The sequence below is a fragment of the Calidris pugnax genome, unplaced genomic scaffold (genome assembly GCF_001431845.1).
Source record: "Calidris pugnax isolate Ruff unplaced genomic scaffold, ASM143184v1 scaffold42, whole genome shotgun sequence".
NCBI lineage: Eukaryota > Metazoa > Chordata > Aves > Charadriiformes > Scolopacidae > Calidris > Calidris pugnax.
The window spans coordinates 2,286,301-2,301,195 of NW_015090920.1; the positions used below are offsets into that span (position 1 = coordinate 2,286,301).

At 39.2% G+C, this 14,895-nt stretch overlaps 1 protein-coding gene across 1 annotated transcript in view; it reads left to right on the plus strand.

Annotated features, from left to right (window-relative positions):
• The window catches only part of LRBA (LPS-responsive vesicle trafficking, beach and anchor containing), a 464,550-nt gene that overhangs the window by 100,902 nt on the left and 348,753 nt on the right, over positions 1-14,895 (plus strand). The window contains exons 29-30 of the mRNA XM_014950036.1: positions 81-507; positions 11,826-11,959. Of these exons, the coding sequence (XP_014805522.1) occupies positions 81-507; positions 11,826-11,959 (561 nt within the window). The remainder of the gene's footprint in view (positions 1-80; positions 508-11,825; positions 11,960-14,895) is intronic.

Below are 14,895 nucleotides of genomic sequence, written 5' to 3' on the forward strand. Positions count from 1 at the left end.
TTCTTTAGGAGCGATGTGGTGAATGCAATCCTGTAAATGAACTTAAAATGTGTTTTTTTATCTGTTTTTGATATGAACAGATGCAGAAAACCCATCTGCTGCTCTCGGTGCTTCAGCCACCCCTGAAGATGCAGAAAGTACTGCATCCATACGAAGAAGGGATTCCGGTCTTGGGGAGGAACCAGGTTCAGGGCAAATAAACAGTTCTGGGAGTGCTGCTGAAGGAGGACCTCTGAATGTCAGTGCAGGTCCAGATGCAATCAGTGAAGTACTATCCACACTCTCGTTAGAAGTGAATAAGTCTCAGGAGGCAGAAACTGAGGACAGCAAGCCTGCGACCTCTGTGCCAGCTGCAAAAAATGTCAATGTAAAGGACATCCTGAGAAGCTTGGTAAGCATGCCAGCTGATGGGACTGCAGTGGATGCTGCTCTTCTGCCACCAACCTTCCTTGGAGTCCTTGGTGATGGAGCTGCTGAGCAGCCTGTACAGTTCCATTCCTTTGACAGGTAATGTAACTTCTCAAATATTTGGGCTGTTTCTTTTCGCTTAAGATATCTGTGAGGAACAGAAAAATTCACATTTCAGTTCACCAGATCTCACGTACAGCGTCTCTAGTACTTTATATTATCAAGGAGTACAAGTGGAACCTTTGACCACCAACATCAGTTAGGTTCATCCTGAAAATACACTTTGCAAGTTTTGGGCCCCCTACCATAAAAAAGACATTGAGGTGCTGGAGCGGGTCCAGAGAAGGGCGACAAAGATGGTGAGGGGTCTGGAGAACAAGTCTTATGAGGAGAGGCTGAGGGAGCTGGGGTTATTCAGCCTGGAGAAGAGGAGGCTGAGGGGAGACCTTATTGCTCTCTCCAACTCCCTGAAAGGAGGGTGTAGAGAGGTGGGGGTCGGTCTCTTCTCTCAAGTCACAGGCGACAGGACAAGAGGAAATGGCCTCAAGTTGCCCCAGGGGAGGTTCAGGCTGGATATTAGGAAACATTTTTTCACGGAAAGGGTTCTCAGGCATTGGAATGGGCTGCCCAGGGAGGTGGTTGAGGCCCCATCCCTGGAGGTGTTCAAAAGCCGGGTTGATGTAGTGCTGGGAGGTCTGGTTTAGTGATGATGCTCCTTGTTTGTTGTGTGGGTGTCTATTTTTGTCAGTTAGGTTGACGGTTGGACAAGATGATCTTTAAGGTCCCTTCCAACCTAGAAGATTCTGTGATTCTGTGGCATTATATTTTGTGCTAAAAAAGGCTGTGGAAATTAAAAATAACCGGCGATTGGGTTATACTTGAAAGTCTTGAAGCCAGCCCCTCTTTATAAGAGTTAACGCTTCTGTCTCCGTACATGTTACAGCTCAGAAGCAATATGGTAAGAGGGCCAATAAATTATCCTATTTCCTGATAATAATCTTGGTGTCCCCTACGTGTCAGTCTCATTAGCTTCTTGACTTTTCTCAAGTATAGGAGATCAGATTGTCTTTCACTACTCGTACTGACTGTTACTTCTTCAGGATTCCCTGAACCAACAAGAAAACCAAGAACAAAAGAAAGAATCCCAGAACACTTGTATTCCTGCCTCTAGAAAAGCCATGGTCACATCCAGAAATCCTACAGTTGAATCTGGTGCAAGGAGATCCCTTGTTACCATACCAGTATCTCATCCTCTGCTTATTCCTGAACTCCTTCTGGCTCTGATGTCTTTGCAGTCTATGACTGCCATGCCCAAACTACCAAACCTAGATGGCCCAAGGGAAGAGGGCAGCTCTGCCAGGGGTATGGATGCTGCTGTCACAACATGTCTTCTCAGCTCAGATGGCCATATCACTAGTGGGGGAAGAGATGGTGGTGGTGGTTGTCTGACCAGATGAGGCAGAGATGGTGAGTGCTAGCATTTGGCCCCCTTGCTCTTCTCTCAAAGGAAATACCATGTCCTGCTTGTGATGCATTTTTATCAATGATATAGACAGGGAGATTAAAGGCACCATCAGCAAGTTTGCGGACGATACCAAGCTGTGTGGTGTTGTCGATACACCAGAGGGACAGGATGTCATCCAAAAGGACCTGGACAGGCTGGGGAGGTGGGCCCAGGTGAACCTCATGAGGTTCAACAAGAGCAAATGCAAGGTTCTGCACCTGGGCCGGAACAATCCTCGCCACCAATACAAACTAGGGGGTGAGGGATTGGAAAGCAGCCCTGAGGAAAGGGACTTGGGGGTGCTGGTGGAGGAGAAGCTGGACATGAGCAGGCAGTGGGCAGCTGCAGCCCAGAAGGCCAATCCCATCCTGGGCTGCATCAAAAGATGCGTTGCCAGCAGGTCCAGAGAGGGGATTCTGCCACTTTACTCTGCTCTGGTGAGACCTCACCTGGAGTATTGTGTGCAGGTCTGGAGCCCTCAATATAAGAAGGACATGGACCTGATGGAGAGGGTCCAGAGGAGGGCCACAAGGATGATCAGGGGGATGGAGCACCTCTGCTACGAGGACAGGCTGAGGGAGCTGGGGTTGTTCAGCCTGGAGAAGAGGAGGCTCCGGGGAGACCTAATAGCAGCCTTCCAGTACCTGAAGGGAGCCTACAGGAAGGCTGGGGAGAACCTGTTTAGAAAGGCCTGCAGTGACAGGACGAGGGGCAATGGCTTCAAGCTGGAGGGGAACAGATTTAGACTGGAGATCAGGAGGGGGTTCTTCACTGTGAGGGTGGTGGAGCACTGGAACAGGTTGCCCAGGGAGGTGGTTGAGGCCCCTTCCCTGGAGATATTCAAGGAGAGGCTCGACGAGGCCCTGGGCAACCTGGTCTAGTTGGGGGTGTCCCTGCTGACTGCGGGGAGGTGGGACTAGATGGCCTTTGGAGGTCCCTTCCGGCCTGGACCATTCTATGATTCTATGAAATACGATGTCCTGCTTGTGATGCTGAACAGGAGAACTTGGTTTTGGGAGCAGTAGGAGGATGGTGGCAGAGGGGGAAATTTGGGGGAAGAGGGACACTGAATTAGAATGTTATGCCCCTCTCCTTGCTGCTGCCCAAGTGCTTTTAGCCCCCTCCCACTGAAGCTTACCCTTTCTCTTTGCAGCAAGCAGGCAGTTGATGTGAAATAGCAGAATGTTTTAGCGGCTCATGTTTTTTCCTCAGGAAGTTCTTGTTGTTCATTGCCGAGAGGTGGAGACACGAATGTTTGTTTGGAGATCTGGTGCAGAAGTCCGTGCTAGGTATTATTTTTTAGCTATTGCTAAAACTGAAGGTTTGTAGTGCTTGTGCCAATCTGATTTGAATTGGTGTGAAACAGGTTAACTAGGCAGGAAGTAATTGCAGTCCTAATATCTGACATAGGTGGATTACACCTACAAAACTTTCTTATCAGAGGCAGCTGTGTGATTTAATTTGATAACGTACACTAGTGGAATACTGGGCATTGGCAGGCAGCCCTTCAGTCACTTGCAATTTTGTGTTCTTTTTTCTGTATAGTTACAAAATCACTCAAAAAAAACCCCCAAAAACAAAACAACCCCAAAACCTTTAAATTGCAGTATGTTTTGTAAAGCAAGTCACCAAAAAGTTGAACTAGTCGTTTTGCTCTTACTTTTCCAGTCCCACAGTCTTCCAGACTTTCTGTGTGTAGTGGGTGGTGCTAGAAATGAGAGGAAAAGGTCGTGAACTAGTATAAAATATTTTGTCCTTCAGCAATTGCACATGACCTCGCAAATGGCAGTGTCTCTGTCTTTCCAGGTGGCTTAATTTTTCATTTCTTTCCTTTTGTGGGTATGTCAGGTAGACAAAAGTGGACTTGATGATGTAGAAATGTTGCCTCTTGTCAATTATCATCTGGTGGTGACGTGCACAATCTTGCATCTATGGTAAATACGTTGATTATGATAAAGGCATGTTGCTAACTAGCTAATAAATCGGTTAATCAAAAGTACAGAGTAACTGTGTATATGAAAGATTTATATTTAAAATTATATAGATGGCAAAGTTTCATGACCACTTGAAGGTGACTCTGTCTTTAAATAGTGTTACTCTGCCAAAAAGACAAGTTTATGTGCCAAAATGACACCTAGTGACAACAGGGGAAAGGGATTGTATCAGGGAACAAAAAACCTTTTTACAAGAAGTGGTAATAGAGTTGGAAATAGTAGCTCTTACCTCTGGGATATACAGAAATAGTGAGGTATATTGCAAAAATTTGGGAAAGCAGGCTTTGAGATGGTCTCTTATTTTCTGTGTCTGGTTTACATTTAATATATTGTTTGATGGCAAACACAAGTTCTGCGAGTTAACTTTTTTTTTTTTTTTCATCTTTTCTTTTTAAAGACACTTTGTTAAAAGTTGTTCCCATGTAGCAGTTTACCAGTGGGGTATCTCTGGGAATTTCAAAGCATCTCTCTGATCCTGAATTTATCTCAGGAATGCCGTGTCAGAAATCAAAACTCTCCTCATATCTTAAGGATTATCAACTTCCCAGCCATAGCTGGAGAGTATACAGTAACAGCTATGTGAGTGAAACCTTACTGAAAGGCTGCCAGGTTGCAAGCCTTTTGCAAACAACTAGGTGTATGTGTTCATTCCCATGCCAAAAATCTTCCCCTTATCTTATGTGAAGATGCAATCTTGTGATTAGTGGGTGCCAGGGGTTTATCAGGATAAAGTTCAAGACTTGCATTGGCTTCTCCCCAAAATCCGTGGGGACGTAAATTAATGTTCTAGTTTCAGTGTCTCCTAAAGCAGCAGTTTTCGTATTTTGTAGTGATCTTGCAGAAAAAGGGGGGCGGGGGGGGGGGAATATTGCAAGCAAATTTAAATAAAACAGAAGTAGTAGTAACCAAAAAGTTTAGGATTAAAATGATGGAAATACCATTTCTCTTCAGTTAGTATAATAAAACCCATAACTTGACATTTTTACTGTTTAATTGAAAATAAAACCTTGGTTTCTCTTGGCTTTTACTGCTCTTGGTGGAAACATTCAATAGTTGTGTCAGTATAGCAAGTTGATGCTGAGGGTTCAGAGGAATATAGGCTCTGAAGTCATGATCTTGTACCGTAGAACTTAAATCTGCAGCTAAGCTGAAACTTATGGAACAGGTACGTTAATATGTTTCTTTATCTTTTTGGAACATCATCTCTAAGCTGCTGAGTTTAGCTCAGCCTATGTTCACCCATTTGTCAGTCAGTGGCATGTATGTGCCTTTGCAATGGGGTGGTTGTGGTTATTTCAGTTAAATTTCATCAAAGTCCTTTTTTTTTTTATATATGGAAGGAATACATTTTAGACTTGGTTAATTTAGGCCTCAAATGTAAAAAGAATAAACTCATCGTTGACACGGATTAAATCTACTAGGTATGGGTAGAGAGATTACTGTTTAATTGAAAATAAAACCTTGGTTTCTCTTGGCTTTTACTGCTCTTGGTGGAAACATTCAATAGTTGTGTCAGTATAGCAAGTTGATGCTGAGGGTTCAGAGGAATATAGGCTCTGAAGTCATGATCTTGTACCGTAGAACTTAAATCTGCAGCTAAGCTGAAACTTATGGAACAGGTACGTTAATATGCTTCTTTATCTTTTTTGGAACATCATCTCTAAGCTGCTGAGTTTAGCTCAGCCTATGTTCACCCATTTGTCAGTCAGTGGCATGTATGTGCCTTTGCAATGGGGTGGTTGTGGTATTTCAGTTAAATTTAATCAAAGTCCTTTTTTTTTTTTTTTTTTTTTTTTTTTATATGGAAGGAATACATTTTAGACTTGGTTAATTTAGGCCTCAAATGTAAAAAGAATAAACTCATCGTTGATATGGATTAAGTCTACTAGGTATGGGTAGAGAGAGGAGATGAGCTCTTTGGCACACCAACAATTCTGCCAGAGCTGGAGAGGCAAACCATTTGAAGTCTTTTCCTTGCCAAGCTGATTTTAAAGGTCTGTCTGTTGCAAAATTGATTGTATTCTTTCTATCATCTCTTGTCTCCCCCCACCCCTCACTTTGATCTGTCACGGTTTTGAGAGTCTCTTGTTCTTCCTTTCTCCTTGGGTGTTTCAAGGGAGGTACAAGAGAATGGGTATCATCTCCAGACAGCAGAGCCCATAGAACGACACGGAGGTGGCAGGCAGCTTTCCTGGCTCACAAAGTAAAGTATTTCAGTGAAATTCAGTGAAAAGGAAACTAGAGGTAAAAATAAGTCTCAGATCCTCTTTGTTGTTCTTTTGCTCATTGCGGAGGAGCCCTGCAGTGGGCATGGCTCTGGTAGCCTGGCACAAGACTTCACTTCTTTTGCTTTTGAATTGCAACCATCATCCCACAGGCAAACAGTCACCTGTGTTGCTGTTCAGTGCTAAAAAATGGAATGCTAAGAATTAAATCTGTATAAATTCCTGCATGTCAGGAGGAATTAGAACTCATGTAAGTATTTTTAAATTATAGTGAGGTTTGCCCTGGCCCATGTTGTATTAGGAATATTTGACTCACACCCAAGGAAAATTTGTAACTTAAAATATATTTTAAATTAGTTGCAGGCTTGCCAACTTCAAAAAAATAAATATTTAGGAAATTTTACTCAAAACTTAGGAGATACTTAGAGATATTTTGTATCTTTTGTTGAAAGAGAAGAGCCAGTGATCTGAAACCAGGAAAGCTTTCAATAAGTAAATCCTTATAGAATTTGGCAGAATAGATCATTATTGTGTAAGGCTTTGTCTGTGATGGAAGTGAGTGTTCAGCTCAGTGCTCTGTGCTCATTCAGCAGTGAATAATTGTCTGCAACACGAAGGCTTCTTACACGTCAGCATAATTGGGACTAATAACACACTGACCTTCTGGCTAAGAAGTATTTATGGTGGCTAGTTCTCACTATGCCTGACCTACGTTTATCAGTTCACGTGCTGGAAATTCCTACTTTAAACCTTAAAGATTTGATTTTAAATTAAAAAAAGGCAAACATCTAATACGGTCATGTAAATGAGGCAACTAAACTATCATTTTTACTCTAGTGCTTAAGGTCAGCTTGAAATGCACATTAAGAGTATATTTTGTGCGATTTTTCTAGTTTATTTCTCTCCTGCATCTGAATATTATGATAATGGATGTTATAATACACAAATGTAGCCCAAAAGTGTAGAGTTAACTGAAATGGTGTGATAATGTGAATGTTGAGGAGTAAAATATATTGGCAGTTTTCTTCCCTTGTGACACACGTCTACCCATACGTGAGGTTGTGTAATGTACCTTGTTCCTCTGATGAAATTAACGCACGATTACAGATGTTTTTAAAAATGTATTATTTTTGTGGATCTAAGGAAATACACTCTGAGGCCTCTTATTGATGAGTATTTTATTCACATATGTAGCGATATTTAACTTTTAAAGAAATGCTTACAAAAAGGGACTGTCTTATCTGTGCACTCTGTAAAAGCAAGTGCCCTATTTCTTGAGATCAGTAGAAAACACATGAATTTTTAAGACACTTCTCTGACAAATTTACCTGATTTAATAATGTGCTAAACACTCAATGTTTTCTGCATAGTTTATTTACTACAATATTTAATCTTGATTTTCCACTCTGTCATACATTCTTTCTGCCAGTTGCATTCATTTTACTTTCATTAGTATGTAAATAATCTTTTGAAAGAAGAACACAAAGGAGCGTTGATGTTTAATGGCAAATATTTGTCTGAACATGGTTGCATTTCCACCTAAATATTCAGAGAAAATATGATATTACTACACAAAGGAGGAAAAATGTTTGAATTTCAGAATGTAAATGTAGAAACATGATCCAATGCTTATGCTTCAAGTATCTTAATTTGCTTTCCAGTCTGTAGCAAATATGAAACTGTATGTGGTTGCCGAGCTGTACTTTCATCCCTTGGAGAACCTTTCATACCTTGGTGTTCTTGAACTATTTTAAGGCTTTTTTGAATCAGAAGGCACGGTGACTGACCAGAAGACAGAGAGAAAGTACATTCAGGCCTTGAGGTTTCTTTACATCATGTTTTTGGACAATATCCAGCCCTTTGGCTGCATGCTTCAAATTGATACAGCTGTCAGGAGAAGGGACCTTCTTTCCTCACCAGAAATACTGGTTATTTTATTTTGGCTGGAAAAATTGGAATCAGTTCAGTTGCCTGTTGACGATCACATCTAAGCTTAATTCTGTTCAGAACTAGTCTGAAGCAAGGAAACAACTTTATGGTGAGTTGTTCAAAGACTCTTGTTTTCTTCCAAGGTTCAGATTTTTTAATGTGAAGCAGTGATTTCTGTATTGTTGCCTTTTATCTTACTGAGTAGTTATGGAGCACAGCAGAAGTCTTGGGCTGTGGTGCATCTTGAACACTCTGATTCCTTTAAGGAAGCTTGTAAGGGAGGGGACCAAGATCTAACATGACCTTTAAACATCAGAATTATCGTAGAATTTATGAAGTAGATATTTTTTTAAAAATTTGTTTTAGCTAAAACTTTTTTTTTCAGTGGGATATGATAAAAACCCCTAAGGTTCTCAGAAAATTTTGTAAGATTCAGTGTCTCTTGCTCAAAGCATGTGGTGGCTGTGTCTGGAACATGTGCACACCCATGTGTACTCTTTCTATGACAGTGTATATTCTTCTATATTTCAAAGTTTGAAACCTGTGCTTACTCATTTTTATTTCTGGAATCAAAGCAAAAGGAATGATGTTGTGGGTAATTAAAAAAGAAAAGCCTGCTAACAGCTCTACTTTGCAGCTGTGTGTATTTGTGCCATATTCCTCGAGCTAATAATCAGAGTACCTTCCTTAAAGCTAATGCCATTGCTAGATACTGAAAATTATAATGGAAATGTTAGAATATAATTTCTTTTTATATACTTCATGGAAAGTAAGTTACTGAAGATGAGAGTAGCAGCTGCATTTATATTCCCAAACTTGTACAGATTTGAAGGTGAGGAGGCATACAAAAGATCTTAAAAGGCAAAAGGTACTATTTACTGCTCTCTGGCACAGCCCAGGGGGAGAAAACAAAATGAAAATGTCTAATTCCTTTGTGTGAATGTACCTCTCCTGGGGTAGCTGGAGAGAGTCTGGTAACTTGCTGAAACTACTCCCTCGGTGCAACTACACTTAAGCATGGTGAAGGTCAGTAGAAGTTTCCAGGAAGGAATGAGAATATATGGTGTTGGGTCAGAAACAGCACAGAAAATGAAACACTCTTGTAGCTGGGATTTCTTTTGTCTCCACTTGTCGTCTGCTGCAGACAAACAGTGTTAAGGTAACAGGCTTCTTTGCTTCCATATTGTTACTTGCCCTTTGAGGAGCTTCTTGTAGTAGTGCTAAAAATTACTCCTACTCTAAAATTCTTTCTTGACCCTTCCAGCACGTTCACTTCTATATTTTAATCTGAAACAGGGCGGTTCTAATGTATAAAAGTTGTGAAAGGTCAGCCATTTCTGTACAATTTGTTTAAGGTGTGTGTCTGGCTTGCCCTTTGCATCTTAAAATCCTATCTGTTTGGTAGTTCCTGGGGTTCTTAGTAGGGTCAGAGAGTAGGGTCAGTGGCGTTCGTAGGCATTCAGAGGACACAGCTCTTCTGATTTCATGTTTTGAAACAATTCTGATTGACTTTACACCCTGGAAACAGAAGACTTCTCGAGAAGATTTGTCTTAGTCAGAGTAGGGTCAGTGGCGTGCGTAGGCATTCAGAGGACACAGCTCTTCTGATTTCATGTTTTGAGACAATTCTGATTGACTTTACGCCCTGGAAACAGAAGACTTCTCGAGAAGATTTGTCTTTATGCCCCAGAGGGCAGTTTGGTGTTTTCCAATTTAAAGTTAATTGTATGAATGCTATGTTTTGAACAGACACGACCTACATGTGCACAATGTCCATCTACACGTGCGCCCAAATTTGTCACTAAATATTCTCCCATGTCACCTTGCATCCAGTATAATCATGTGTGTATTGGTTAGCAGCAAATGGGGAACTGTTTCTGTTTAACTTACTGGTTGTGCAAAAAAATACTCCCAGCTTGTGCACTGAGATCTCAGAGTCCCCATGAATGAACACATATATGTAATATTTAGGTATGTAATATACATACAATTTGGGTTTAATATTACTGAAGGGTATTTCTTGAACTGGATAGTTCTGCAGTTAAAAAAAAAAACAACTGTAAAGGAACACACCTGGACTTCAGTGCTGGATCAGGAATTATGGAGAAATGTCCCAAAGTTTCCTGTGTGTGGGTGCATCTTGTACTCAGTAAACATGGACTAATTTCCCAGCGCCTTCTAGATAATTGAAAGTGCGTTATAGAATATGAATAACAGTTTCCAGACAGTGAATTTCACAAAATCTTGGGCAAGAGTTCCCCTTCTTATAGCTGGGTGATACAAAATTAACTGGTAACGTGGCTATAATTTAGAAGACAGTATAATGACATGAATTATTATTTTTTTTTTTAGTGCATTGTTCGTGTTTCAGGGAAACCGCCATGAACATATGAGCAAAGTTGATGATTTAGGCACAATATCTTGGCTTGGGGCTCAGGTGTTGTTGCTTCTATTTTTGTAATGTATAGTTAACATTAGCAGTCACCCTTATAATGATATGACATGTCCTACCTCCAAGTGTGGTGCCTGCCTACTCCTGCCATGAAGGAGAGCTGATTTAATCACTGGGCTAGCTTTGGTGACATCCTTTGGACTGAAGAAGGGAGTCAAATACAGTTCTTTTCCCCTATTCTAGCAAGAACTATTTTAGAAACATTTGACAGAACTTCTTTGGTTGTTATTAGCACACTTGAATTTGGGTCCAGTTTCTAACTTACTTTAGTTAGGAAATGAATATTTTAAAGCTATTAAGGGAATACTTTCAGTGTGTAGTTATAGTACTGTCAACAAAAGATGTGATTAAATAAATTGAATGTTGAAGACTTTCGGCTTATGGTTAACACCAGGTAATTAAAAGTAAGCGCTGCTGTGGGAGTGCATTATATATCAGCTGTACCCTTTACCTCATTAGCAGGGTTTTTGCATGTTTATGGAGCTAACTTGCAATTAAAAATGCCTTTAATGTATGCTTAACAAGGCCTTTTAGGTATTTGGAATAAAGTACTACAATTTAATTGAATTTGGTATAGCATAAATAGATGTCTTAGTAACGTATGACATAAATCTCCATGCCTAGCTTGTCACTTGGCATCTTTTCTTCTTGTGTAATCTTTAATGCTGACTATGAGGCCTGGTGTTTAACTTGTATAAAAGATGGAGATGCTCTCTTCAACCCCAAAGAATGTTTTGATATGTGACATACGTAAAACTCAACGGACGAGATACAACAATTCACACATCTTAAAAATAAGGCTAAGGAATTTGAGTGTATGTGCACACAGGTATGTGTCAGGCTGTTTTTAGTTATAGTATATCCTTTTCAATTGGTCTTCTGTGTTAGAATACCAGAAGTAGTACACTATCAAGGCAACCTTCAGCATTGATAATTTATCTAAATGTTTCATTTTGAGTACTGTGATATCTTTTGTAAATAGCTGACTCAAGTTTATACCCCATGGTGGGAAAAATAAAGTGAAAAGTAAAACCTGCTTGCAGGTCACTTATCCTGCTGATCTTCTAACTGTGTGCTTGTTTGTCAGGGATTTTGCAGAACTGGGTGAGATATTTAAGTGTACCGTAAAAACTAAACGAGGGTGAAGTGTTCTTTAGGATAAGGTAGATTGCCAAAGATGATGGAAAAAGAGAAGAGAGAAGGAATGGTACTTTTACAGGTCATAGACGTGTACATACTAAATGTATAAACAAGGATCATGATGTCGTGAACCTTCATATAGTATTATTTACTAACTTTTTGTCTTCACCTAGGAGTGTCGTTGTACCACCGAAGAAGTCAACCATTGGCTCTTCTGCAGCTACTCTGGGTATTCCTACGAATGCTGTCAGTGTGGTTTCTTCTTTAGAGTCAGCTCAAGCTCCAGATGTGTCAGGAGAATCTCCTGGTGAGTAAGGGTAAACCAAACAATTTAAATCCCAACCCTTCCTCTCTTATTTCTTCCTCCCTATTCACTTTTTTTTTGCAGTTTGTTACATGTTTTTTTTTTTTGTGTTATGTGAAGGTGAGATGGTTTTTGTTTGTTTTTTTAAACTACTCTGGTGTATTTGGTATAACGTGTCCTAAATTATCAAGACAGACAAAAGAACCTTTGAGACCTCTGTGTCCTGCATACTCCTTTGTCTGTATTTTTGTGCTCTGTGCCCTCATGTAGCAGCTTGCAAGCCTGTGTTCAGTATCAGATCCTGGAAAATAGGCCTGACTCTAGGAACCAATTGTCAGTGAGATTGTATGAGTTCACGAATGTAAGAATTCATCCTTTTTGATATTTTCTGAGAGTTTATCCCCCAGATCGTTTTATTATTCCTGGCTTTGTTGCTGTAGCTACACAAATGTAAAAAAAGAACCTGTTTATAAATTAAAAAATAGTACAAAAGTATTGTTGTATTAAAAAAGAGCTATAACCTGTTTATAAATTAAAAAAAACTACAAAAGTATTGTTGTATTAAAAAAGAGCTTTGGTAAACTTTTTGGGAGTTCTCCTTTTGCCTTCATCCAGCAGAACAGATACAAATGTTGAGCAATATTTGTCATAATTTTAAGATTGCTCACAGTTTTTGTAAAGCAGATATACAATATTAACTTGCATTTAGTATAGATATGATATATTCTAAAGGCTGCTTTTTGTTTCAGGCTTTTTGTTATGCAAAATATAAGCTTATTTATAAATTGTAGTGTATTTGTCCAAGGCTATATGTGTTAGTACTAGGTAGGACTGAAAATTATATGCAAGTGTTTCCAATAGCTTTAGCCTGAGGTCAGATTTAGTGTTGATACTGAACTAATTGCTTTGGACATTTTTTTCAGTGGGAACAAAATTGAGTAGGTTGTTTATAAGCAAGTGGTCCTTTGAACCCTTAGTCTCTCTGGTCGTTCTGTAGGAGATAAATGATGGTTAACCTTATATGTTGTGTCAAAGGCATGCTTTTCTACTTAGCCATGTTTAAGTCACAAGACTGTGTAGGATCTCATAATTGTTTGTGCCCCTGAAGTTTAATGCTCAAGACTTAGATTTGCATTTTTTAATCAAGGAAATCTCAAACTATACCTGATTATTGGTGTTTCTTTTCAACGGTCGAATTTCTTGCTTCCTGTTTTTATGAACTTACATCCAAATTGCAAATACTGAGGACAAAAATGTAGTTCCTTTTCATGTCCTCTAGTACTTGTGTGTCTGGAAGATAATTGTTGCCATCTTCAACTGCCCATTGCGTTTCTTGGGAAAATCAAAAATGTTTTGCTCCAGCTGCGACAAAGGAAAAGAAAAGCTGTTAAAATCTAGCATGTTCTTACTCTTTGCAAAAGGGAGAATCCATTTTGTCACTGATTTGCAGCATGTAGCACTATACTAGTGTAGGAGTAATGCTTGGATTAGGAAAATTAGCTGTCCTTTAAAATGTCACAGTTCTTTGGGGGAGGTTGGCTCTGAGCAGCTAATCTGTTTTTAAAATAAGAAAACCTTACCTACATTGAAATTGTTTAAAATAATTGCTAATTTGTTAACTTCTTACTGGTTTACCCAGGTTAGGTGTGGGCTTAATAATTACAATTTCTGAAGTCAGTATTCACTTGCTTTTAATAGAAACAAAGCAGATGAGCATTGATTTTCAGATTTAGTCTATCTTTTAAGAATGTATAGAATAAAATGTAAGTACTCCTGTGCCTGTAGAATGTATAAGAAATCCAGACAGTAAACAATACTGATGTAGTTTGTAACTGTGTGACTTCCAGCATGTCTGGGAGTTTTGGCAAAAATTGGACATGTAATCTAAACTGATATGCATAAAAAGAAACTAATCAGAATTTAAAATAGTAGACATGTTTAGACTGGCAATCCAATTAATTAAAAGAAAAAGTACAGGGCTAAATGAAATCATGCTTTAAACAGATTAAAATGTGAAGAGTTTCTTTTTTCCCCAGTAAAATAATGGCATGGAAACAAAAAATGTGCAGAGGTGGAGTGGTGTACACTAATGTTGCTCATGTAAATTGCACACATTTCAGTTTGAAATAAAGTTCTGTATTAGGCCTTTAACTTTTTTATTTGAAGATCCAAGCAATAATGAGGAAGCTTCCTATGGAAACATAATATAATGTATATAATTTTCCCCCGCATTCAAATCACATGTTCTTTCACTAATTTTTGTTTTCATGCAGCAGAGAATCAATATGTTGTTCTCATGTTTTTAAGCTAACTTTCATTGTAAGTCTGTTTACTTTTGTAAGTAAGGAAAAAACCGAATTAAATGCTTTTTTAAAAAAGTAGTGAGACTAGGGGTTTATGCAATGAATATAAATTTGGGGCTTTTTCACAGTTTAGATGAAGGCTATTTATTAAGCATTATTGCTGCATTTAAAAATACATTTCAGCTGTTTTTTCTAAAATCAAAGGATTGTTAAAAGCGAGTTTTGTGTGCATTTGTTTGATATGTTTTAAAAACTGATAAAGCCAACTGAGCCTTAATATCATAACATATAACGCTTTACTCTGGAGACTCGAGTCGATTTACTCCAAAGCAGAGATGAAAGGGAGATTTGAACATTGAAACAGGATTAAACAGCACGTGGTGGTGTTTCAGTTGGACTGTGTGCATAAGCATAATTTGGGAATAAGTTTTAGGTAGTAGTGGGCATCCTCCACCTCTAGATGTGATGTCAGAATTGCTTAGTCAAGGTAGGATCTGTCTGGAAATATAAGTCAGTCTATGTGGTTCCAGCTGCCTTCCTTGTCATTTGTGCCTGCTCAGAATTTACCAGCCTCCTTCCTAATATTTTTTTCCTGAAGTTTGCATTTTGCCTGTGGCTCAAGGTCTGCGAGTATCT